At 40.6% G+C, this 26,500-nt stretch overlaps 1 protein-coding gene across 5 annotated transcripts in view; it reads left to right on the top strand.

Moving 5' to 3' along the window:
- The window catches only part of elovl2 (ELOVL fatty acid elongase 2), a 203,096-nt gene that overhangs the window by 151,471 nt on the left and 25,125 nt on the right, over positions 1-26,500 (top strand). For 4 of the 5 annotated variants that reach the window (XM_048522824.2, XM_048522814.2, XM_059653690.1 and 1 more), the window contains 2 exons: positions 6,870-7,004; positions 23,810-25,338. In XM_048522824.2, the coding sequence (XP_048378781.1) occupies positions 6,870-7,004; positions 23,810-23,932 (258 nt within the window). In that variant the 3' untranslated portion in view covers positions 23,933-25,338. Of the gene's footprint in view, positions 1-6,869; positions 7,005-23,809; positions 25,339-26,500 lie in introns of those variants that run through there. The other variant, XM_059653689.1, reaches the window with a different exon arrangement.

The raw sequence follows: 26,500 nt of genomic DNA, 5'->3' as shown, positions 1-26,500 counted from the left end.
CCATTTTTGTTTGTGGTTTTTGCCCATGCTGTTTATTTAGAAACAAACTGGCATTTTGCCTAAACTGTCCAATTCACCGGTCCTCTCATTCCTTCTCCCAGCTCTATCAAACTCTGACCATCCCAAACTTCCTGCTCCTTCTGCAAACCCTAAAACTCTTCTCCCCTCTCTACCAACTCTCCCACTTGCCACCTTCATACTCTCTGTCCTGACCATTCCATTTCCTCTCCTCACCTCAAGGTTGCCACCCTGACTGCTGCTACAATCACACTCTTCCTGTTTATTGACTCAGCGAGTGGGCCGTAGGTAGAAAGAACAAAATGTTTTTAGTATAAGTTAGTAAGAGAATTTTTGGGCCAGCTAGGTTCAATGCAGCCAAAAGATTTCTAATGTAACAATTAGCCAGGAATCTAGTCCATCCTTGTTCTATGTTTGAAGGGAAAGTAATTTTCCTTTCAGATGTTTTGTTTTGCATACTGTCTTTGTAGGAGTATGAGTGATAAAGTCTGTACAATAATAAGTTACTAAGACATTTCATATTTAATTTGCTTTAATAAGTTACCACGGTACTCTTTTGCAAAATATTAAATATGAATTATTTTGCTTTAGTAAAAATGGATCATTTTTGAAAATATTAAAGTGACCAGTAATCCAGAGATACAGAAACTCTACCATTTTTTTCTTACTCAGAGATAGTAAGAACTGCCAATGCAGGAGTCCGAGATAAAACAGTGTGGAGCTAGAGGAGCACAGCAGGCCAGGCAGCATCAGAGGAGCAGAAAAGTTGACGTTTCAGGTTGAAACCCTTCTTCAGAAAAAAGAGTCATGACATGAAACATCAACTTTTCTGCTCCTCTGATGCTGCCTGGCCTGCTGTGCTCCTCTAGCTCCACACTGTGCGGTGAGTAACTTCCTCCTAACTCCCCAAACTCTCCACCACCTAAAAGGCGCAAGTCAGGAGTGTGATGAAATATTCCCCATTTGCCTGGATGAGCGCAGCCCCAGCAACACTCAAGAAGCTTGGCACCATCCAGGACAAAGCCACACATGATTGGTACTACATCCTCAAGCATCCACTCCTTCCATCACTGACAGTACACACTGCTGTGACTACCTCCAAGATACACTGCAGAAATTCATCAAAGATCCTCAGACAACATCTTCCAAACCCACATCCACTTTAATCTAGAAAGACAAGGGCAACAGATATTTGGAAACACCACCACCTTCAAGTTCTGCTCTAAACCACTCATCATCCTGTCTTGGAAATATATGGCCATTCCTTCACTGGTGCCAAGTCCAAATCCTTGAAATCTCTCCCTAATGGCATTGTGGATGGACTGCAATGGTTCAAAAGGCAGATCACCACCAGCTTCTAAAGGGCACTTAAGACGGGCAATAAATGCTGACCTGCCAACAAAGCCAACATTCCATAAAATTAATTTTTTTAAGAAGCATGGGTATTGATTTTCTCCTTCAGCATTTTCATAAATAGTTTGTCTGCCACTGACATGAGATTCACCTTATTTCATCTTACCACCCTTCTTAAAAAGTAGAACCATATCAACCATCCACTGGTCTTCTGGCACTTACCTTGTGGCCAGAAAAGAATTAAAATTTGTGTCAGAGCCCCTGCAATTTCCTGCCTTGCCTTCCATAGCAGCCTGGGATGTAGTTCATCTGGGCCAGGCGATTTATCTGTCTTTAAGCCTGGCAGAGCCTCTAATGCTTCCCCATTTCCTATGTAAAACTGTAAGTTATTCACCGTCACTTTCCCGAATTCTGTACCTATATTCTCCTTCTCCAGAGTAAAGACTGAAAAGATGTATTCATTTAATATCCTTCCAAATCCTGCAACTTCATGCACAGGTTGCATCTCTCCCCGTCCCTAAAGGGCCCTCCTCTTTCCCTGGTTAACCTCCTCCTTTTAATGTATTGACAAAATATCTTCAGATTCTGCCAAATCCTGTTCACAATTCGTTTTTCATGCTCCCTTTTTCCTTTTCTAATTGCTTTCTTAAGTTTCCTCCTGCACTTGTATTCCTGAAGGACCCCAGCTGAATTGCTCTCTTTGAGCTTGCTAAAAGCCCTACTCTTCTTCCTGATCCAGTGCTGAACTATCCCAGACTTCATGATCCTTTGAACATATTGCTCCTATGTTTCTCTTTAAAGGGTATGTCTTGGATCTGTATTCTCACCAACATAATTTTGAATGGCCCCTCCCATTGATCCTCTGTAGACTTACCCACAAGATGCTATTCCTAATCTACTGTGGCCTGATCCTGCTTTATTTTAACAAAATCTGCCTTGCCCCAATCCAAAGGCATCTTTTACAGTCCTTTTTCATTGTCCAGAAGAAGTTTGAATATACTGTTGTGGTCACTATTGCTGAAATGTTCCCTCACTGGCACATCAAACACTTGTCTGGCTTCTTTTTCCAGAAGCAGATCCAGCACTGCGCTATCCCTTGTTAGGCCTTCTACATACTGATTCAAAGTACTCCCCTGGATACATTTCAAGAAATCTGCCCCTCTAAACCCTTAACACTACAACAATCCAAATTTATGTTGGGCAAGTTGAAATCCCCTCGTATAACTACTGAAGGATTATTCTTACACACCTCTGTGAACCGTCAACATATTTGTTCCTCTATTTCCCACCATGTCTTTGGGGGGTCTATAATATACTCCCAGTAAAGCAGCTGCCCCTTTAACTTTCCCAAGTTAGACCCACAAAGCTATGTTTGAGGACCCTTCCAAGATATCATTTGTCCTTATTGACTTAGCAATTGACTCCTTAACTAATATACCTTCACCTTTTAATGTATCAATCAAAATAATTAACTCATCAATCTTACCTATTAAACTAGCATTCAAGTAAACACCATGCAGCCTTGCCTTACTCTCTTGACACTCAACATAGTGGAGCTCAACTTACTTCCTTTGCTGCAACATGATGTGTCTCTGTTTCATCAATATTCTGTGTCCCCTCCCGCTGCCAGATGACCTTAACTTCCTCCCAACTACCAAATCTACTTGCAAGGATGCTGGTCCCAATGTGATTCAGGTGCAGACCATTCTGGTTTGTACATGTCTCTCCTTCTCCAGAAAGGGTCCCAGACATCCTGGAACCTAAAACCTTCCTTGAACCAACTCTTGAACCACACATTCAGCTGTTCTATTCTCCTATTTCTAAACTTGCTAGCATGTGGCACAGGGAGTAATCCTGAGATTACAATTACAGAGATTTGGAAATACTTCATTTAGTCTCCACCTCCAAACCAGTGATATACACTGTGAGTAGATAGAACTCAAGCACAGATTCTGCAGTACCCAATAGACACAGCCTGCCAATGCATGAATGACTCAGTCATTGCTAGTCTGTTTTCTGTCTGTTAGCCAACCATTAATCATGCTATGGGGGAATTTATCAAAAGTCTTTTGAAAATCTAAGCATACTGTGTCGATCGGCTCTTCTTTGTCAATTTTGATCATAGCATCTTCAAAATAAAATCTCCAAGTTCATTAAAATTCCATCCATCACAAAGATCAGAAGTGGGGGTATTTGCTGATGATTGCACAATGTTCAGTACCATTCACAACTTTTCAGATACTGAAGCAGTCCATCTCCCAATGCATCATGACCTGGAATTAGGTCCAACAATGCATCCTTCCTTGTTGGACTAGACACCATGCTGCAGGAAACTCTAAACCACCACTACCACCTGTCCACCCCTCACACTTGATGTTGATTCTGCCACTTATTTGGTTACCTGCTTCTAGCCATGAATTTTATTTCTTTCACTGGTCATTATCTCAGACAAAACCAGTCTGTTCACAAATGTGGAATTCTTGTTCACCTGGGCTGAAATTATCATTCCAAATCTTCCTCAGTACCAAGATTGCCTACACCCACTTGTGTAATATCGCTCCTCCTTCAGCCCACCTGCTGTTCAAACCATTGTTCATACTTTGCTATCTTCTGACTTTTTTGTTCCAATGCACTCCTGACTGTGTCCCATCTTCCACCCTCCTATAATCTTGCATTTATTTGAAAACATTTTCCTATATCAAACCCATTCTAACTCACCCAACATCTGTTGTGTTCATTAACCTGATCAACCTACATATTGAATTTAAAATTCTTGTCATCACATTCAAATTGCTTTAAAGGCCACACCGCTTTCAATCTCTGTAGACTGCTTCAGATTTAAATCCTCTGAGAACTTTACAGTCCTCCAAAAATCACCTGGCACATCCCCCACTTTTTTGTTCATCATTCACACACGTCTTCAATCACAAGCAATCAAATCTATGGTGTTCTCTCATTCGGCTTTTATGCCTTCTTATTTTCCATTAAGTGAGATATTCCTTAAAACTACTCTGACCAAAAACCAAGCTTTTGATCATTCAAGCCTTGTTACCACAGTTACCATTGTTACCTTGTTACCATTACACACTACCTGTCCTTAGTCACTAATAGTCCCCATTGGCAAGTATTCACCCTCCCAGCCTCATCATTGTCAACTCTTTGTCTGTTTAACTGCTCTTTTCTCTCTCTTTCGGCTCTATCCTATCATTTATTCCCTAGCCCATCCCCCTCCCCTTTTTTCTGCATATAAACTGACGTTTTCCCAGCCACCATCAGTTCTAAGGAAGGCTCACCAAACCTGAAACGTTAAACTGTTTTTTCCTTCACAGATGCTGCCAGACCTGCTGAGCTTTACCAACAACATTGTTTTAGTTTCTGATTTACAGCATTTGCAATCCTTTCAGTTTTCGTTGTGTTGTTTTGATCATTCAGACTAGTGTCTGCACTTGAATGGTGTCATATTTTACCAACTTTAGGTTATTTTTCTACATTAAAGTTTAATGCAAGTTGTAATTTATCAATACGCAATTTTTGTCAACAGTCCTAAAAATAAACATTGTGCCATTGTGGTACATTGGAAAACTTCGTTTATTGAAACACATTAGTTTAGGGTTATTCAAGCAACAACGACATTGAAAACATCAAATCAAATTTTTTTACCCTTAGTTAGAGTCATTCAGCATAGAAACAGGCCCTTTGGACCACTATGCTTATGCTGACTAACAAACACCAAACTACATGAATTCCCTTTACAGGCACTTGGTCCATAACCTTGCAATGACCTGGTATTTTAAGCACTCATCCAAATACTTCTTAAATGTTGTGAGAGTACCTACCTTTACCACCCTCTCAGGCAGCTTGTTCCGCATTTCCACCACCCTCTGGCTTAAAAAAAAATCATTCCTCAGATCCCCTCTGAACCTCACCTAAATTTTATGCTCACCTGCATTTAAGATGAGAGAGGGAAAGTTCAATGGAGACGTTAGGGGCATTTTGTTTTTACACAGAGTGTGTTAGGAATCTGGAAAGCACTGCTGGGGTGATGGTGGAGTCAGATATGATAGGGGCATTTAAGGGAATTTTGGATAAGCACATGAATATACAAGGAATAGAAGCATATGGACCAAGGTGGGGAAAATGGAATTACCTTAATCTGGCATCACATTCAGCACAACATTGTGGGCCGAAGGGTCCATTCCTGTGCAGCACTGTTCTGTGTTCTACGTTCTATAGCAGCCTAGGATGTAGCACACCAGGCCCTGGGGATCTTTGGATCTTTGTACACATCTTCCATTTACGTCTGCACAAGTGTCTTTAAAATTCATTATGCCCCATTGAATTTTATACAGTTTTGGAATAATTTTGTGTTGATAAAGACCTTGTTTATGTTTACTGAGGAAGCAACAGTTTATAGTTCCTGGTGCCTGCGTCATAATTTTATATTCCTGCCTACACCTTATGTAACTTTATTATTAAATAAGAAAAATCTCAATATCAGATTAAGAGCTAGCAATTCCTATTTATAGGAGAGAGCTCAAACTTTATGTCAAAGTGTTTATTTTTATTTGACTCCTGAATGGCTCGGCTGTCATTGTCATCCTCCATCTCTCATGTGTTATCCTTTTTACTGTGAATTGTTTTTCTTTTCATTGCCCTTTACTTGTTTATATTCCAGTCAATGCAAACTTGTGTTTGTATTATCTCTCCTTGTAATTGAATCTGTAGAGTTGGGATATCATTCTTGTAAATCTATGCAATACTCCCTTCAAAGTTGATATACCTTTTGGTAAGGTTTGATGTTTAGAATGCACACATTTCTTCAGATATGGTCGAACAGAGCTTTGCATCCTTTTATTCTAGTCCACAAGATATAATAATGAGCATTCAATTAACATGCAGTGCTTATTTCTGTGCCTGTTCATGACATTGTAATTTTCTGTGTGGTTGAATTTAAGTTTTCTCCATTTAGAATGTTTTCTGATCTTCCCATTTTTGATTCAAAGTAGAATAGTTTACATTTGTTTAGATTGAATTTATTCGCCACATTTTTTCCCATTCACTTGGTTTTTAATACGTCATTGCAACCTTACGCTTCACCAATACTGCCTGCTATCTTTGTATCAAATGTGATTTTCTATTCCATCTAAGTCATTAATATATGCAATAAATAGTTCTGCCCCAAAGCAATTCTTGTGGATCATCACTGGTCAAAGTACCCTTATTCTTTGTTTCCTGCTTCAGCTAATTTCCTACTCAGTTGAATAATTTGCTTTTATTTCCATTACTTCAACTTGTTTTTTAGGCGCCTTGAGTAACTTTATCAAATGCCTTATGGAAAATCATTTTAACAATATTCACTGACAATTTCCAGTCCATTGCTTTAGTCATCTATTCAAGAAAAAAAATTAGATTCATCAGACATGCTATTTCTTTGACAAATCTCTTCAGAATGTTTTTTTATTAACTTAAACAATGTTTTTTTGGACATTTTCTTTCAGGTACAGTTTGTGCTTACAATTATGCATACACTCAGCGCAGTAGTGAAACCATGTGGATTCCCACTTGGCTGCTTGTTATTCCAGTCAGCTTATATGGTCACACTGGTCATCCTGTTTATAAACTTTTACAAAAAGGTAAGAAAAATGCCTTGCCAAAAGAGAGTACATACTTGTCTGTTGAAAGTTAATTATCAATTTTGGCAATTTTACCAATTGGACTTTTGTGGCCCTGCCTTCTATTTAGGAATGGCAAATGGTTTCAACCCTTTTAGAAGAGCTAAAGCTTCAGTAGCACTATCGGGAGAGCTGGTTGCTGCTTGATGTCAATGTCCAATTTTTGGTGAACACATGTTGCTATTACACAATAGCAGCTTAAAATAGCTAGCTTCATCTGTTGCTCAAAACTTTGAGATATCTTGCCCTTTCACAATAATCTGAGGTAAATGGAACACTCTTTTAAAAAAGCAAGTGATTACCATTCGCTTGTTCATTTCTCAGGCCAATGCCTTAACCTGTGTCAACCTCCCTGGTTCAAAATTTAAACAAAGCTTGGCAGTTAATGCTCTCAAAGTGTTGAGCTGGAGGAACTCAACAGGCCAGGCAGCATCAGAGGAGAGGGAAAGTTGACATTTTGTGTAAGGACCCAAAAGGAAGCATCAACTTTCCCGCTCCTCTGATGCTGCCTGGCCTGTTGTGTTCCTCCATCTCCATACTTCATTATCTCTGACTCCAGCATCTGTAGTTCTTGCTATCTCTTGGCAGTTAATGAGTCTAGTCTCCATGTCAACACCCCTACCACTTACCAAACTATCAGCAATTTCCTATCCCAGGATACAGATGCTTCAGGCAGGTCAGAGAGGGAAGCAAAAGGGGTGGAGGAGTTCCATTGCTGGTCAAAGACGATATCACAGCTGTGCTGAAGGAGGGCACTGTGGAGGACTCGACCAGTGAGGCAATATGGGCAGAGATCAGAAATTGGAAGGGTGCGGTAACAATGTTGGGGCTGTACTATAGGCCTCCCAACAGTGAATGTGAGACAGAGGTACAAATATGTAGACAGATTATGGAAAGATGTAGAAGCACCAGGGCGGTGGTGATGGGAAATATTAATTTTCCCAACATTGACTGGGATTCACTTGGTGTGAAGGGTTTAGATGGAGCAGAATTTCTAAGAAGCATCCAGGAGGGGTTTCTAGAGCAGTTCTAAATAGTCCAACTGGGGAAGGGGCCATACTGGACCTGCTGTTGGGGAATGAGCCCAGCCAGGTAGTTGAATTTTCAGTAGGGGGTTACTTTGGGAATAGTGATTACAATTCCGTAAGATTTAGAATACTGATGGACAAAAACGAGGGTGGTCCAAAAGGAAGAGTGCTGAAATGGGGCGTAAGGACAACTACAGCAAAATTCAATAGGAGCTGGGGAATATGGATTGGGAGTAGCCATTTGAGAGTAAATCCACATTTGATATGTGGGAGGCTTTTAAAGAGAGGTTGATTAGTGTGCAGGACAGGCATGTCCCTGTGAAAATGAGGGATAGAAAGGGCAAGATTAGGGAACCACGGATGACAGGTGAAATTGTGAGACTAGCTAGGAGGAAAAAAGAAGCATGCATAAGGTCTAGACGACAGAAAACAGATGAAGCTTTGGAAGAATATCGGGAAAGCAAGACCACTCTGAAACAAGGAATTCGGAGGGTTAAAAGGGGTCATGAAATATCTTTAGAAACAGGGTTAAAGAAAATCCCAAAACCTTTTATTCATATATAAATAGCAACAGGGTAACTAGAGAAAGGGTTGGCCCACTCAAGGACAAAGGAGGGAAGTTATGCGAGGAGTCAGAGAAAATGAGCGCGATTCTTAATGAGCACTTTACATAGAACATAGAACAATACAGCGCAGAACAGACCCTTCAGCCCTCGATGTTGCGCTAACCTGTGAACTCATCTAAGCCCATCCCCCTACACTATCCCATCATCGTCCATCTGCTCATCCAAGGAAAAAGACTCTCACTGTCCACCCTATCTAATCCTCTGATCATCTTGTATGTCTCTATTAAATCCCCTCTTAGCCTTCAATGAGAACAGACCCAAGACCCTCAGCCTTTCTTCATAAGGCCTTTGTTCCAGAGCAGGCAACACCTTGGTAGATCTCCTCTGCACCTTTTCCAATGCTTCCACATCCTTCCTGTAATGGGGCGACCAGAACTGCACACAATATTCCAAGTGAGGCCGCACTAGCATTTTGTACAGTTGCAGCATGACATCACGGCTCCAGAACGCAATCCCTCTACCAATAAAACCTCACACACTGTAAGCCTTCTTAACAGCACTATCAACCTGGGTGGGAACTTTCAGGGATCTATGTACATGGACACCAAGATCCCTCTGCACATCCACACTACCAAGAATCTTTCCATCGGCCCAATATTCTGCCTTCCTATTATTCTTCCCAAAGTGAATCACCTCACATTTATCCGCATTGAACTCCATTTGCCACCTTTTAGCCCAATTCTGCAGTTTATCCAAGTCTCCCTGCAACCTGCAACATTCGTCCACACTGTCCACCACTCCACTGACTTTATTGTCATCTGCAAACTTACTAACCCATCCACCAATGCCTGCATCCAAGTCATTTATGACAAACAGCAGTGGTCCCAAAACAGATCCTTGAGGCACACCACTAGTAACCTGACTCCAGGCTGAATATTTTCCATCAACCACAACTCGTTGCCTTCTTACAGAAAGCCAGTTACTAATCCAAGCTGCTAAATCTCCCTCAGTCCCATGCCTCTGCATTTTCTCCAATAGCCTACCATGTGGAACCTTATGAAAGGCTTTACTGAAGTCCATGTACACCACGTCAACTGCCCTACCCTCATGCACATGCTTGGTCAACTTCTCAAAAAACTCAATGAGGTTTGTGAAACACGACCTGCCCTTGACGAATCCAAGTTGACTATTTCCAATCAAATTGTTGCTTGTGAGATGATTATAAATCCTATCTCTTATAATCCTTTTCAAAACTTATCCTACAACAGACGTAATGCTCACAGGTCTATAATTACCTGGGTCATCTCTACTGCCCTTCTTGATCAAGGGCATAACATTTGCAATCCTCCAGTCCTCTGGTACTAAACCTGTAGACAATGAGGACTCAAAGATCAAGGCCAAAGGCTCCTCCACCTCCTCCCTTGGAAAAATCCCATCCGGCCCAGGTGATTTATCTACCTTCACACCTTCTAGAATTGATAACACCTCCTCCTTACTAACCTCAATCCTTTCAATTCTAGTAGCCTATAACTCAGTCTTCTCCTCTACAATATTCTCCTTTTCCTGAGTGAAAACCGATGAGAAGAATTCATTTAGGAGCTCTCCAATCTCCACAGGGTTCCCACTTCTGTCTTTCACTGGCTCTGTTCTTACCCTAGTCATCCTCTTATTCCGCTCATACCTAATAGAAAGCTTTAGGGTTCTCCTTTACTCTACCTGCTAATGTCTGCTCATGACCCCTCCTTGCCCTTCTTAACTCTCTCTAAATCCTTCCTAGCTCATCTGAGCCATCTCGTCTCATTGTCACATAGGCCTCCCTCTTCCGCTCAACAAGAGATACAATTTCTTTAGTAAACCACGGTTCCCTTACCTTATCACTTCCTCCCTGCCCGACAGGAACATACCTACCAAGGACACGCAATATCTGTTCCTTAAATCAGCTCCATATTTCAATTGTCCCCATCCCCTGCATTTTGCTACCCCATGCTATGCCTCTTAAGTCTTGCCTAATCGCATTATAATTGCCCTTCCCCCATCTATAACTCTTGCCCTGTGGCATGTTCCTATCCCTTTCCATTGCTAAACTAAACATAAACGAATTATGGTCACTCTCTCCAAATGTTGGTATTCACTGAGGAGAGGGAGAAGATGGATGTGGAGGTTAGGGATAGATGTTTGATTACTCTCGGTCAAGTCGGCATAAGGAGGGGGGAAATGTTGGGTATTCTAAAAGGCATTAGGGTGGACAAATCTCCAGGTATGGATGGGATCTATCCTGGGTTATTGAGGGAAGTGAGAAGGAAATAGCTGGGGCCTTAACAGATATCTTTGCAGCATCCTTGAGCAGGGGTGTGGTCCCAGAGGACTGGAGAATTGCTAATATTGTCTCCTTGTTTAAGAAGAGTAGCAAGGATAATCCAGGTAATTATAGACCAGCGAGCCTGACATCAGTGGTGGGGAAGCTGCTGGAGACGATACTGAGTGATATGATCTATTTACATTTGAAAGAAAAATGGGCTTATCAGTGATAGGCAGCATGGTTTTGTGCAGGGAAGGTCATGTCTTACCAATTTGATAGAATTTTTTGAGGAAGTGACAAAGTTGTTACATGAGAGAAGGGCTGCAGATGTCATGTATATGGACTTCAGTAAGGCATTTGATAAGGCTCCCCATGATAGGCTGATGGAGAAAGTGAAGTCACATGGGGTCCAGGGTGTACTAGCTGGATGGATAGAGAACTGGCTGGGCAACAGGAGACAGAGAGTTGTAGTGGAAGGGAGTTTCTCAAAATGGAGACCAGTGACCAGTGGTTCACAGGGATCCATGTTGGGACCACTGTTGTTTGTGATTTACATAAATGATCTGGAGTAAGGTATAGATGATCTGATTAGTAAGTTTGCAGATGACACTAAGATTGGTGGAGTTGCAGAAAGTGAAGGTGACTATCTGAGAATGCAGTGGAATATAGATAGATTGGAGATTTGGGTGGAGAAATGGCAGATGGAGTTCAATCCAGGCAAATGCGAGGTGATGCATTTTGGAAGATCCAATTCAACAACAAGCTATACTGTAAATGGAAAAGCTCTGGGGAAGATTGATGCACAGAGAGACCTGGGTGTTCAGGTCCATTGTACCCTGAAGGTGGCAACGCAGGTGGATAGAGTGGTCAAGAAGGCATACGGCATGCTTCCTTTCATTGGACGGGGTATTGAGTACAAGAATTGGCAGGTCATGTTACAGTTGTATAGGCATTTGGTTCAAACACATTTGGAATACTGCGTACAGTTCTGGTCGCCACATTACCGAAAGGATGTGGATGCTTTGGAGAGGGTGCAGAGGAGGTTCACCAGGATTTTGCCTGGTATGGAGGGCGCTAGCTATAAAGAGAGGTTGAGTAGATTAGGATTATTCACATTAGAAAGATGGAGGTTGAGGGAGGACCTGATTGGGGCCTACAAAATCATTAGAGGCGCAGACAGGGTGGATAGCAAGAAGCCTTTATTCCGCACCCCACCACCGCCCCCCCCCCCCCCCCCCCGCTCCCAAGGTGGGGGACTCAATTACTTGGGGTCACAATTTCAAGGTGAGAGGGAAAAGTTTAAAGGAAATATGCATGGAAATGCTTTACGCAGACGGTGGTGGGTGCCTGGAACGTGTTTCCGACAGAGGTGGTAGACGCAGGCATGATAGCGTTATTTAAGATGTATCTAGACAGACACATGAAGCAGAGGGATGCCAATCCTTGGAAAATAGGCGACAGGTTTAGATAGAGGATCTGAATTGTCGCAGGCTTGGAGGGCTGAAGGGCCTGCTCCTGTGCTGTAATTTTCTTCGTTCTTTGTTCCTCTCATACATTATAGATGTTGATTTTTTTTTCCACCTTGAACTCATTGTCTTGTGATTTGTCTGATAAGTACTAAACAAAATGCTTCAACAAAATATCCAGTACCAAATCTAATGTGGCTTCGCCCCTTGTTGGCCTATCTACATACTGTGTCAGGAAGCCCTCCTGCACACTCTGGACAAAAACTGACCCATCAATAGTACTCGAACTATAGTGTTCCCAGTCAATATTTGGAACTGATATCATGCCATTCATTAATCCAATTTTTATTGAACCATAATCTACTATTCTAAGAAACTTAGATAAAAACATTCTATGAACTCTCATGTGGGCCATCTTTGCCCATCTGATTTTGCAGTCCATGTGGATTAAAATCTCCCATGATTGTCATCAGACTTCTCTAATAAACTGCCGATATTTCTTCTTTTATACCTATACTCGTGATGGGGGCTCGTACACTTCTCTCAATAGTGGCTCCTTGGCTGTATCATTTCTCATCTTTTATTTAAAATACATTTACAACTTGGTTTCCTGAACTTAGTTCTTTCTTCTCTATTGTCCCTATTTCATCATTACTTAAGAAAACCACCTCTTCGCCTTTTCCTGTCCGTCCGTGCTTTGTACCCTTCAACATTCAAGTGTTATTCTGAGCTATCCTGTAGCCATGTCTCTGCTATCAGATCATACATTTTATTTCCATTTGAGCTATCAGTTTATTTGTTTTGGTTTGAATGCTACAGAATACATTCAGATACAGACACTTTAGTTTTGTTCATTTGTTATTTCTGTTGACTTATTCTTGGATTTGCACTCTCAACTCACTCTTGTTCCACACTGATACTTTTCTTTCTTGCCTTATTTTTATTCTTTACCACATCTTCCTAAATTCTTGTCCTACTTTCCCCAATACCCCACTTAATGGAATGTCCTTCAACTGCACCAGTTTCTTGAATCTCATTTGCTCTCTACCAATTTTCACATATTTCAGGTAATATTTCAGAGATTATTATTTTTGAGGTCCTGCTTATTTTGGTGCCTAGCTCCTCATTGACTGTGCAAAACTCCTTTCCTAATCTTGCCATGTATTTGGTACCTACATGGACAATAGTAAATGAATCCTTCTTCTCTAACCCTCAGCAGAGTTTCTGAAACCGGACATAGAGTGAGCAACAAAGACTGATGGACTCTCATTCGTTGCTGCAGAGAACAATGTCAATCTCTCTCATTGAATGGTTCCCTATGACCATTGTGTTCCTTTTTGCTTCTCTATTTTAATAAATTTGTGTACCACGGTGAGTTCCCAGTCCATGCTGCAATGATCACTCTCAAGCAAACAAGCTAAAAGAACCGTTGAGCAATTGCAAGGCTGAAATCCCACCCTCTCGGTCCCCTATCTTGCAGTCATAACTTTTTCTGGCCGTGGCCCAAATCTGAAGAGCCTAATGGGTGTATCCATCTCCTGAAAGGAAGTGTGTCTGGGTAATGCTTCCCCTCCCCGATTTGTCAGTGTCTACAGTTTGGCCTCCAGCTCAGATCATGTGAGCTCATGCTGCTCAAACTGCAAACTTATTACAGACATGTTAGCCGTGGATCAGACTGGTATTCAGACATCCTTTAGCAATATAGCTGTGACACATCACTTGTCCTGTCATCTTCAATGTATTTTAATTTACTTAATAATTTTTATCAATTGTTTATTTTTCTTTCCTGTGAACTTGCAGCATGGGTTGGTACCTGGGATTTTGATGTTGTGGCCATTTCGGAGACATGGATAGAGCAGGGACAAGAATGGTTGTTGCAGGTTCCGGGATTTAGATGTTTCAGTAAGAACAGAGAAGACGGTAAAAGGGGCAGAGGTGTGGCATTGTTGGTCAAGGACAGTATTACAGTTGCAGAAAGGATGTTTGGGGACTTGTCAACTGAGGTAGTATGGGCTGAGGTTAGAAACAGGAAAGGAGAGGTCACCCTGTTGGGAGTTTTCTATAGGCTTCCGAATAGTTCCAGAGATGTAGAGGAAAGGATAGCAAGGATGATTCTCGATAGGAGTGAGAGAGACAGGGTAGTTGTCATGGGGGACTTCAACTTTCCAAATATTGACTGGGAACACTATAGTTCGAGTACTACTGATGGGTCAGTTTTTGTCCAGAGTGTGCAGGAGGGCTTCCTGACACAGTATGTAGATAGGCCAACAAGGGGCGAAGCCACATTAGATTTGGTACTGGGTAATGTGCCCGGCCAGGTGTTAGATTTGGAAGTAGGTGAGCACTTTGGTGATAATGATCACAATTCTGTTATGTTTACTTTAGTGATGGAAAGGGATAGGTGTATACCACTGGGCAAGAGTTATAGCTGGGGGAAAGGCAAGTACGATGAGATTAGGCAAGATTTAGGGAGCATAGAATGGGGAAGGAAACTGCAGGGGGTGGGCACAATAGAAATGTGGAGCTTATTCAAGGAAAAGCTCTTGTGTGTCCTAGATAAACATGTACCTGTCAGGCAGGGAGGAAGCCGTAGAGTGCGGGAGCCGTGGTTTACGAAGAAGGTGGAATCTCTGGTCAAGAGGAAGAAGAAGGCTTATATTAGGATGAGATGTGAAGGCTCCGTTAGGGCACTTGAGGGCTACGAGGTAGCCAGGAAAGACCTAAAGAGAAGAGCCAGGAGAAGACATGAGAAGTTGTTGGCGGATAGGATCAGGGTAAACCCCAAGGCTTTCTGTAGATATTTAAGGAATAAAAGAATGAGGAAAGTAAGATTAGGCCCAATCAAGGATAGTAGTGGTAAGTTGTATGTGGAGTCAGATGAGATAGGGGAAGCGCTAAATGAATATTTTTCAACAGTATTCACTCTAGAAAACGACAATCTTGTCAAGGAGAATACTGAGATACAGGCTACTAGACTAGGTGGGATTGAGGTTCACAAGGAAGAGGTATTAGAAATCCTTCAGAAGGTGAAGATAGATAAGTCCCCTGGGCCAGGTGGGATTTATCCTCAGATCCTCTGGGAAGCCAGGGAGGAGATTGCCGAGCCTTTGGCATTAATCTTTAACTCGTCATTGTCTACAAGAATATGGCCAGATGACTGGAGGATAGCAAATGTGGTTACCCTGTTTAAGAAGGGGAGTAGAGACAACCCTGGTAATTATAGACCAGTGAGCCTTACCTCAGTTGTTGGTAAAGTGTTGGAAAAGGTTATAAGGGATAGGATTTATAATCATCTAGAAAAGAATAAATTGATTAGGGATAGTCAGCACGGTTTTGTGAAGGGAAGGTCGTGCCTCACAAACATTATTGAGTTCTTTGAGAAGGTGACCAAACAGGTAGATGAGAGTAAACCGGTTGATGTGCTGTATATAGATTTCAGCAAGGCGTTCGATAAGGTTCCCCACAATAGGCTACTGTACAAAATGCGGAGGAATGGGATTGTGGGAGATATAGCAGTTTGGATTGGAAATTGGCTTGCTGAAAGAAGACAGAGGGTGGTAGTTGATGGGAAATGTTCATCCTGGAGAGCAGTTACTAGTGGTGTACCGCAAGGGTCGGTGTTGGGTCCACTGCTGTTTGTCATTTTTATAAATGACCTGGATGAGGGCGTAGAAGGATGGGTTAGTAAATTTGCAGACGACACTAAGGTCGGTGGAGTTGTGGATAGTGACGAAGGATGCTGTAGGTTGCAGAGAGACATAGATAAGCTGCAGAGCTGGGCTGAGAGGTGGCAAATAGAGTTTAATGCAGACAAGTGTGAGGTGATGCACTTTGGTAGGAGTAACCGGAAGGCAAAGTACAGGGCTAATGGTAAGATTCTTAGCAGTGTAGATGCGCAGAGAGATCTTGGTGTCCATGTACACAGATCCTTGAAAGTTGCCACCCAGGTTGACAGGGTTGTTAAGAAGGCATACAGTGTTTTAGCTTTTATTAATAGAGGGATCGAATTCCAGAACCAAGAGGTTATGGTGAAGCTGTACAAAACTCTGGTGCGGCCGCATTTGGAGTATTGTGTACAGTTCTGTTCACCGCATTATAAGAAGGATGTGGAAGCTTTGGAAAGGGTGCAGAGGAGATTTACTAGGATGTTGCCTGGTATGGAGGGAAGATCTTACGAGGAAAGGCTGAGGGACTTGAGGCTGTTTTCATTAGAGAGAAGAAGAAGGTTGAGAGGTGACTTAATTGAAACATATAAAATAATCAGAGACTATTTCCCAGGGCAGAAATGGCTAGCACGAGGGGTCATAGTTTTAAGCTGGTTGGTGGAAAGTATAGAGGGGATGTCAGAGGCAGGTTCTTTACGCAGAGAGTTGTGAGAGCATGGAATGCGTTGCCAGCAGCAGTTGTGGAAGCAAGGTCATTGGGGTCATTTAAGAGACTGCTGGACATGCATACGGTCACAGAAATTTGAGGGTGCATACATGAGGATCAATGGTCGGCACAACATTGTGGGCTGAAGGGCCTGTTCTGTGCTGTACTGTTCTATGTTCTATGTTCTAATCAGAGTGTTAGATAGGGTGGATAGGGAGAGCTTTTTTCCTAGGATGGTGACCGCGAGAACAAGGGGGCATAGCTTTAAATTGAGGGGCGAAAGATATAGGACAGATGCCAGAGGTAGTTTCTTTACTCAGAGTAGTAAGGGAATGGAATGCTTTGCCTGCAACGGTAGTAGATTCGCCAACTTTAGGTACATTTAAGTCGTTATTGGACAAGCATATAGACGTACATGGAATAGTGTAGGCTAGATGGGCTTGAGATCGGTATGACAGGTCGGCACAACATCGAGAGCCGAAGGGCCTGTACTGTGCTGTAATGTTCTATGTTCTATGTTCTATGTTCTATTTTATTAAGCTCAAGGCAGTTCCTACGCTGTTTGAATCCTATAGAGCTTAACAGATATTCAACAAATAGCTACTATTTTTCCTGTAGTAGGGCAAGAACCAATTCCTACTGGGTGAAAAGGTTACTAAAAACAAAGGAGCACCTCTTTTGCCAATTGCTTTACGCACTCAGACTAGCACACTGCTCAAAGATGCAATCTGTGCTACAGTACAACTAGAGTGATGAAAAAGGCTTTAAAACTAATTAGCGCCGGTGAGGGCTTATGTGAGTGAAGATGTGATAAATTAAAGAGAGAGGACAAGGCAAGAAAACAAGGAAGCAACCAAGGAAATAGTAACCAGACTGTGGCAGGAAGATTAAGCCACAAATTGTGAAGATAAAGAAATACAGAATTGAAGGTGCTTTATCTGAATGCTCATTGCATTTTCTAAAAAGTAAGTAATTTGATGACAAGTAGGAGTAAATACATACCTATGGAGACATAGTTAAAAAGGACACCAAGGTTGAGAACTGACTGTTCAACAATATTCAAATTTAGGAAGGAAAGGGAGAAAGGAAAAGTAAGTGTGCTACTGCTGTCAAGAAAGGATGAAAACATGTCAGAAAGGATCAGAAGATCAGTGCGTGGAGTCAATTATGGTAATGCTAAGAAACAGAAATGAGCAGAAGACATTGTGAGAAGTTTCTTACAGGTCAAACAGTCATGTAGGAGTTAGTAGAAATCAGTAACAAGAATACTCTTGGGGAATTTCAATGCACATGTAGACGCATAAACCCAAGGAGCACTAATGCCATGTAAGTTGAATTCCTGAAATTTCTACAAGATTGTGTTTTGGATCAGTATGCTGAGAAAACAACTAAGTAATGGACTCTCAAATCAAGTAAGGCACGATAAGAAAAGGCTAATCAATAATCTAGTTGTAAAGGACCCTTTAGAAAAGGGTAACCATAGTATGATAAAATTTATATTCAGTTTGAAAGTGATGTTGTTCCTAAAGTAGAGTCTTAAATGTAAACAAAGAAAACTATAAAGTACAAGGGAAAATTGTCGGTGCTAGATTAAAAGGTCAGCTGATAGACAAACAATGGCTAGCTTGTGAAAAATTAAAGCACAGTTTGCAACAAATTTACATTCCTTTGAGGCACAAAAATGTAGCAGATGACTAAATATGATCTAAGTACGGCCAGCAAGGGAACTTAAAAACTGTATTGGCTCAAAGAACGAGGTCATGAGGGTTGCCAAAACAACCCCAACAAACCTGAGGATTGGAAACATTTTTAAATTCAGCAAAACTTAAAACAGGGAATTAAAAACGGTGAGAACTAATATGCAATTTATGTCTACACTACATATCTTCACAGATGAAAATACACAAAATGCATATACAGAACCTAGGGGCTGGCAAGAATGAGTAACTGAAAAGATCTAACAGTGCCTTAAAAAAATTCACAAGAGAAACCAAATCAGACTAGAAGCTGAAAACTGCTGGATCTGTTGATTTATATCTCAAAATTTTGAAAGAAGTAGCTGTAGAAATAATGAGTACATTGGTAGTCATCTTCAAAAATTCTTCAGATTCTAGAACTTGGGTGGCATTCTAGATTTTGTGTGGCACAGTGGTTAGCACTGCTGCTTCACACTACAGGGACCTGAGTTCAATTCCCATCCTGGGTTGACTGACTATGTGGAGTTTGCACATTCTCCCTGTGTCTGCATATGTTTTCTCCCACTGTCCAAAGATGTGCAGATTAGACGGATTGGCCATGCTAAATTACCATAGTATCCAGGGCTATGCATGCTAGACGGGTTAGCCATGGGAATCACAGGGTTACAGGGAAAGGATAGGGATGGGTCTGGTTGGGAAGCTCTTCAAAGTGTTGATGTAAACTTGATGAGCTGAATGACCTACTTTCACACTATAGGAATTCTACGATTCGAGAAGTGTTCCTGCAGCTTGCAAGTTAGAAAATCTATCCCTAGCATCTAAAACAGAGAGAGAAATCAGCAACAGAGCAGCAGCAGCTTGGCCTGCTGTGTTCATCCTGCTCTACACCTTGTTATCCCAGGTTATCCAGCATCTGCAGTTCCTACTCTCTCAGAGAAAACAGCAACCTGTTAGCTTGACGGTGAGAGAAATACTAGTATCTATTTTAAAGAACATGATAACTGGACACTCAGAAACTAATGTTAGTGTTGAGCAAACAAGGATTTCAGAAAGGGAAATTACATTTGACAAGTCTGTTGGCATTTTTTTGAGGATATAAATGCATGAATAGATAAGGGCAAATAGGCTGATGATGTGTATTTGGATTTTGTAAGTTTTTCAAGAATATCCCATACAGGTTAGGAAGCAATTTTTTTTATTCTCTTATTCATTCATGGTATGTGGGTGTCCCTGGCTGGGCCACCATTTCATACCTATCCCCAATGATCAAGAGTCAAACATATTGTTGTGGATCTAGAGTCACATGTAGGCCAGACCAGGTAAGGATGGCAGTTTCCTTCCTTGACAGACCTTAGTGAACCAGATGTTATTTCCAACAATTAATAATGGTTTTATGGTCATCATTAGGCTTAATTTCAGATTTTAACAAATTGAATTTAAATTCCGCCATCTGCCTTGGCAGGATTCGAACCTGGATTAAGAATCATTTAACAGACAGAAAACAGTATAAATAGGAAGATTTCTCTCAGTTTGGCCAGCAATGACATGTGAAGTACTGCAAGAATCAGTACTTTGGCCTTAATTATTCAAAATTTATATCAATGATTGAAATGTGGGGACCAAATTTCATGTGTGATTTCGTAAGTGTGCTGGACACAAAACTAGGTAGCAATGAGAATCATGAGGAGAATGTGAAGGGGATTTATACAGTCTGAGTGAGTGGGCAAGATCATGGCAGACATAATATAATGTGGAAAAAGGTGGAGTTTTTTACTTTGGCTTTAAAAACTGAAGTGCATAACTTCTTTTAAAGCTGAACTATTGTGAGTTGTTGATGTTCAAAGCAACTTGGGTATCCTTGTTCATAAATCAGAGAGAGCTAATACGCATATGCACTGATCAATTGGAATGCAAATAATACGTTGGCCTTTAATGCAAGGGGATTTGAGTACAAGAGCCAAATATCTCTTGCTGCCATTATAGAGAGACTTGGTGAGACTGCATCTGGATTATTTGATCTCCCTATCTCACGAAAAATATGCTTACCATGGAGGCAGTCCAATCAGACTGAACTTTGAGATGGCCGGACCATCCTGCGAGAAGACAGTACCCACATCCTTGAGTGTTTAGAAATCAAAAGGTGATCTAGTTTAAGCATCAGGCTCAAAAGGTAGATGCAGGATGATTCTCCTGCTTGGAATGTGTAGAACCAGGGAATACAATTTCAAATTAAGTACTTAGAAAGTTAAAAACATAGAATATAGAACAATACAGCATAGTACAGGCCCTTCGGCCCACAATGTTGTGCCGACCTATTAACCTTCTTTAAGATCAAACTACCTCGCATACCTTTCATTTGACTATTATCCATGTGCCTTTCCAAGAGTTGCTTGAATGTCCCTTTATATATCTGACTCCACTATCACCGCTGGCAGCGCATTCCATGCACCCACCACTCTGTGTAAAGAACCTACCTCTGACATCTCCCCTATACCTTCCTCCAATCACCTTAAAATTATGCCCCTCAGAATAATCATTTCCACCCTTGGAAAAAGTCTCTGACTATCCACTCTATTTAAGCCTCATCATCTTGTAAACTTCTATCAAGTCACCTGTCATCCTTCTTTGCTCCAATGAGAAAAGCCCTAGCTCCCTCAACCTTTCCTGATAAGACCTGCCCTCCAGTCCAGGCAGCATCCTCCTCTGCACCCTCTCTAAAGCTTCCTATAATATGCTTCCTATAATGAGGTGACCAGAACTGAACGCAATATTCCACGTGTGGTCCAACCAGGGTTTTACAGAGCTGCAGCATAACCCTGCAGCTCTTAAACTCAATTCCCCTGCCAATGAAGGCCAACACACCATATGCCTTCTTAACAACCCTATCAACTTGTGTAGCAAGTTTGAGGAATCTATGGACGTGGACCATGAAATCCCTCTGTTCCTCTATACTGCCAAGAATCCTGCCATTAACCTTGTATTCTGCATTTAAATTTGACCTTCCAAAATGAATTACTTCACACTTTTCCGGGTTGAATTCCTTCTGCCACATCCTTGGCCATCTCTGGATCCTGTTAATATTCCTGTTGCAAACTACAAATACTATCCACAACTCGACCAACCTTTGTGTCATCAGCAAATTTACTAACTCACCCTTCCACTTCCTCATCCAAGTTATTTATAAAGATCACAAAGAGCAGAGGTCCCAGAACAGATCCCTGAGGAACATTACTGGTCACCAAGCTCCAAGCTGAATACTTTCCATCTACTACCACCCTCTGTCTTTTATTGGACTGCCAGTTTTGCATCCAGACAGCCAAATTTCTCTGAATCCCATATCTTCTGGCTTTCTGAATGAGGCTACCATGGGGAACCTTATCAAATGCCTTGCTAAAATCTATATACACCACATCCACTGCTCAACCTTCAATGTGTTTTGTCACATCCTCAAAGAATTCAGTAAGGCATGTGAAGCATGACCTGCCCCCCTCAAAGCCATGCTGACTCTTTCTAATCAATCTATACTTTTCCAAATAATCAAATACGTTCTCTCATAATCCTCTTCAACAATTTTCCCACCACAGAAGTAAGACTGACTGGTCTGTAATTTCCAGGATTATCCATATTCCCTTTCTTGAACAATTGAATAACATTTGTCACCCTCCAGTCATCTGGCACTACTCCAGTGGACAGTGAAGATGCAAAGATCATTGCCAAAGGCACAGTAATCTCTTGCCTCGCTTCCCATAGCAACCTTAGCTATATCCTGTCTGGCCTAGGGGACTTATCTATCCTTATGTTTTCCAAAATTTTTAGCACAACTCTTCTCTGACATCAACCTGTTCAAGATATCAGCCTGTTTCACGCTGTCCTCACAAACGTCAAGGTCCCTCTCACTGGTGAATACTGAACCAAAAGTATTCATTAAGGACCTCCCCTACCTCCTCCGACCACTCACACAAGTTCCCTCCACTGTTGCTGATTGGCCCTACCCTCAATCTGGCTATCCTCTTGTTCCTCACATAAGCATATAATGTCTTGGGGTTTTCCTTAATCCTACCTGCAAGGCTTTTTCATACCCCCTTCTAGCTCTCCTAAGTCCATTCTTCAGTTCCTTCCTGGCTACTTTGTAGCCCTCTACAGCCTTGTCCAACCCTTGCTTCCTCAAACTTTAGTAAACTTCCTTCTTCTTCTTGACTAGGTGTTCCACGTGTCTTGTCATGCAAGGTTCCTTCACCTCACCATCGCTTCCTTGCCTCAGGGGGACAAACCTATCCAGTACTTGTAGCAACTGCTCCCTAAACAACCTCCACGTATTACAGCAGAACATCATGGGCCGAAGGGCCTGTACTGTACTGTACTTTTTAATGTCTTCTATATTTCTGTTGTGCATTTCCCTGGGAACATCTGTTCTCAATTTATCGTCTGCAGTTCTTGCCTATTAGCATGATAATTCTCCCCTCCCAATTAAATACTTCTGTCCCTCTCCATGACTTTAGTAAAGGTTAGGATGTTGTGATCACTATCACCAAAATGCTCTCCTACCAAGAGATCAGACACCTGGCCTGGTTTGTTGCCTAGCACTAAATCTAATATGGCTTCCCCTTTAGTCAGCCTACCTACATATTCAGTCAAAATCATTCCTGGATAGACATGACAAAATCTGCTCCATCCAAACTATTTGTACTTAGGAGGTTCCAGTCAATTTTAGGGAAGTTGAAGTCACCCATGACAAAATCCTACTATTTCTGCACCTTTCAAAAAAATGTACCTCCTAATCTGTTCCTCAGTGTCTCTGCTTATTTTATGAGGAGGAATTTCTTCAATCAGAGGGTGGTGAATCTTTTGAATTCTCCGCACCAGAGACGGGTGTTTGCTGAGTCACTGAGTATAATCAAGAGTCTGATACATTAGCAGTTACAAAAGATATTAAGGGATCTAAAGTTATTTCAGCAAAATAACATTGAGGTAGAAGATCAGCTATTTGGTGCAGGCTTGTTGGACCAAATGATCTACTCCCATTTCTTCTATTCCTATGTTCCAAAGGGGCAGTGCTTGGACCACTTTTTTGATATTTGTAAATGACTTGAATATAGGAATACAGGCTATGTTTTCAAAATTTGCCATGAATACTAAACTTGAAGGCGTAGCAAACAGTGAAAATAATATCAATTGGTTGTCAAAAGAACATGAGTTAGCCAAACGACCAGATAAGTGGTCGATAGAATGTAATAGAGAGAAGTGAAGTGATGTATTTTAGCATAAGATTTCAATGATATTATTTATCCTCTTTTTCCCAAACTCTGTCTGGTGAAATATTCTCCTATTTTATTATACAGACATACAGAAACTCAGCACAGCAGGATGACAAAGCTGTTTCTGATCCGAAAGAAATGAAGAACGGACTTTACAATGGCTATACAAAGACCATTGAAAGCAGCATATCAAACAAAATAGATTAATTTCTTTAAAACAAGGATAGCATTAAAGTACTGATAAGCGAGCTACAGTTACATCTACCTGCTGCATTCTTAACTTAAAGATTAAAATTTCTTCAAATTGGTCTTTGAAACAGGAAACCAGAACATTAAAACTTTGAATATACTAGTTACAGATATAGCTTGTACTCAATTGTTAATTCAGTTAATGTTTTATCTGAGTTGAAATAGATGTCAGATCATCGTACTTTTCAGATGTGACCTACAAATGTAATTAATATTCTGGTTTCTAGACCCAGCATCAGGATATAAGTCCAGAATTGTAGAGGAGTTGAATTCATTCTGGAATAGAATTTCAAATAAATTTAACTGCCTTATCATTAGTATATTCACCTAAATTTCAATAAGGATACATGATTATTTTCACCACTAAATATGTCACAAAACTGCCTTACTTCTGGAGCACACAGCTGACAATACCCTTCAAAAATCTCAAATTAAGTTACTTTCAATTTTGAGGCCTTTTCCACCTGTCTCAAGATTTACATTTCTACTTGCTAATTAAAATGTTTGAATTTTATTTGTATATTCATAAATGTAGACTTTGTACTTTACTGACTGATTGATTGAATTGTTTGTATAAACCTTTTAAAAAGTCTAACAAAATCTTTCAAAATACCTTTAATTTAGTCCTTGATTCACGACTGTTGAGAATTAAAATTTTCACAGAATTTAGCTACTTTTTACATGTAATGAAGCTATTTTTACTCTACATGTGCATGTAGAATAGATGATCCGAAGATATAAATGTGAAGGACTTGTCACAATAACCCAAAGGACCCGTTCCTGTGCTGTGCTGTTCTGTTCCACGTACTACACCCTCAGTATAGTAGGAAACCATCAGACCACTTTGAAGATGATGATTTCTAATTCCCCTCAATCCTGAGGATATTAATACATGTAGGAATGCCTAGTGATATGGCCTACGACTGACTGCATTCCAGAACCTGTATAATGAAATTTGAGAAGTCCAAAAAGTTCATTTTGGCTTAAAATTGGCTATGGATTATTTTGCTTGCTTGCACTAAGACTTAGTTTTTCTAATTGTTAGAGACAGATATAGGGTTATTTCATCTAATAATCATGGGCAAGTCTTGAATTTTGTCAAAAACCTCAAGATTATGCAGAGAGTGACTACTGGAAATCAAGAAAATAACTCAAAAGAATAAGGCCAGTCACACTAACATCAAAACAATTGTTAAATTTAAAATGTCAGCAAGCTTTCCAGAAATGCTTGATAGCAGTGTAAATTATCAGACGATAAGGATCTGTGGCAAAGTAAAGCATTAACTAAATAATGTTTGACTTTGAGAAGGGTAAATAATGAACAATTGATGATCAAAGGTTATCTTGTACAATATTTTCACATCAACCAGAAATCTTCAATGAATTATATTTATAATTAATAAAAAAGCTTTTTTTTGTTCACAGAAAAGGGTTCTTCAATGATTGAAGTTGGCTAACAAATATTGGTCAAGCAATAAGAGCCATGCACTCAAAGTGATCACCATTCACAATATATATGAATGGTGTGGTTTTAGAAATTGGCCACATCAAAATTTAGGAGGCATTAACGAAAACTATAGTTGACAATGATAATTGTATGTAATACTGGGAAGACAGGAAGATAGAATGGACAACATTTAAATAATACAAGACATTGGATTTTGGAGGGAGCAACAGAAAAATGTTAAAAATGCAAAAAGAAACTAAAAAGTTAGATGTTCCAATCTTTGGATATTAGTAATGTATTTGATCAATCTAAAAATAACACAAATAAGTATAGCTTAATAATTGTAAGACGAAAAAGTAATGGTACTGAGAGGAAGAATTTTATAAAGCAGTGAGGGGTAATGAGTTGGAATTTACTGCAATTGATGAGAAGTATGAAATTGATGGGCTCTTGAGGAAAACCACTTGTACAGATGCATATGGAATGGGACTGTTTGAATTGCTCTACAGACAGCTGACCTGAACTCGGGGTCGAATTATTTTCATCTATACATCAAGAACTTGATTTAATAGGCTCATTATACATTGAAGAATCTTTGACCTTTCAGAAAGACAGGAGAGATGGAAAGATGGTGGGATAGCACTATTAAATGAAATGAGAACAGTCATGAGAGATGATCTTAGTTTGGAGGATGTCGACTCCATTTGGGTAGAGGTATAAAAGAGAAAGGGAAAGAAAACATTGGTTGGTGTACTGTACAGACCCCCAAAACAGTATTCGCTCTGTGGGAAAGGCTATAAATTAACAAATAATAGGAGCATGAATAAAGAAGAAATAATTATCAGAGACTTTAATTTTAATGTTGATTGAGTTAATCAAATTTGAAAGGGTAGCTATGATAGCAAATTTGCTGAGTGCATTAGGAATAATTTCATAGAACAATAGGTCACAGACTCAGCCAGGGAGCAGGCTATCTTGAATTTGGTAATGAGGCAGGTTCAATAAATGACCTCAGAGTAAAAATATCCCATAGGAGGTAACTTTAATATTCAGTTTGACAATAAGAAACGTGGGTCAGA

Source organism: Stegostoma tigrinum, chromosome 2, assembly GCF_030684315.1.
Source record: "Stegostoma tigrinum isolate sSteTig4 chromosome 2, sSteTig4.hap1, whole genome shotgun sequence".
Classification (NCBI taxonomy): domain Eukaryota; kingdom Metazoa; phylum Chordata; class Chondrichthyes; order Orectolobiformes; family Stegostomatidae; genus Stegostoma; species Stegostoma tigrinum.
This window is presented reverse-complemented; position numbering and strand designations above follow the sequence as displayed.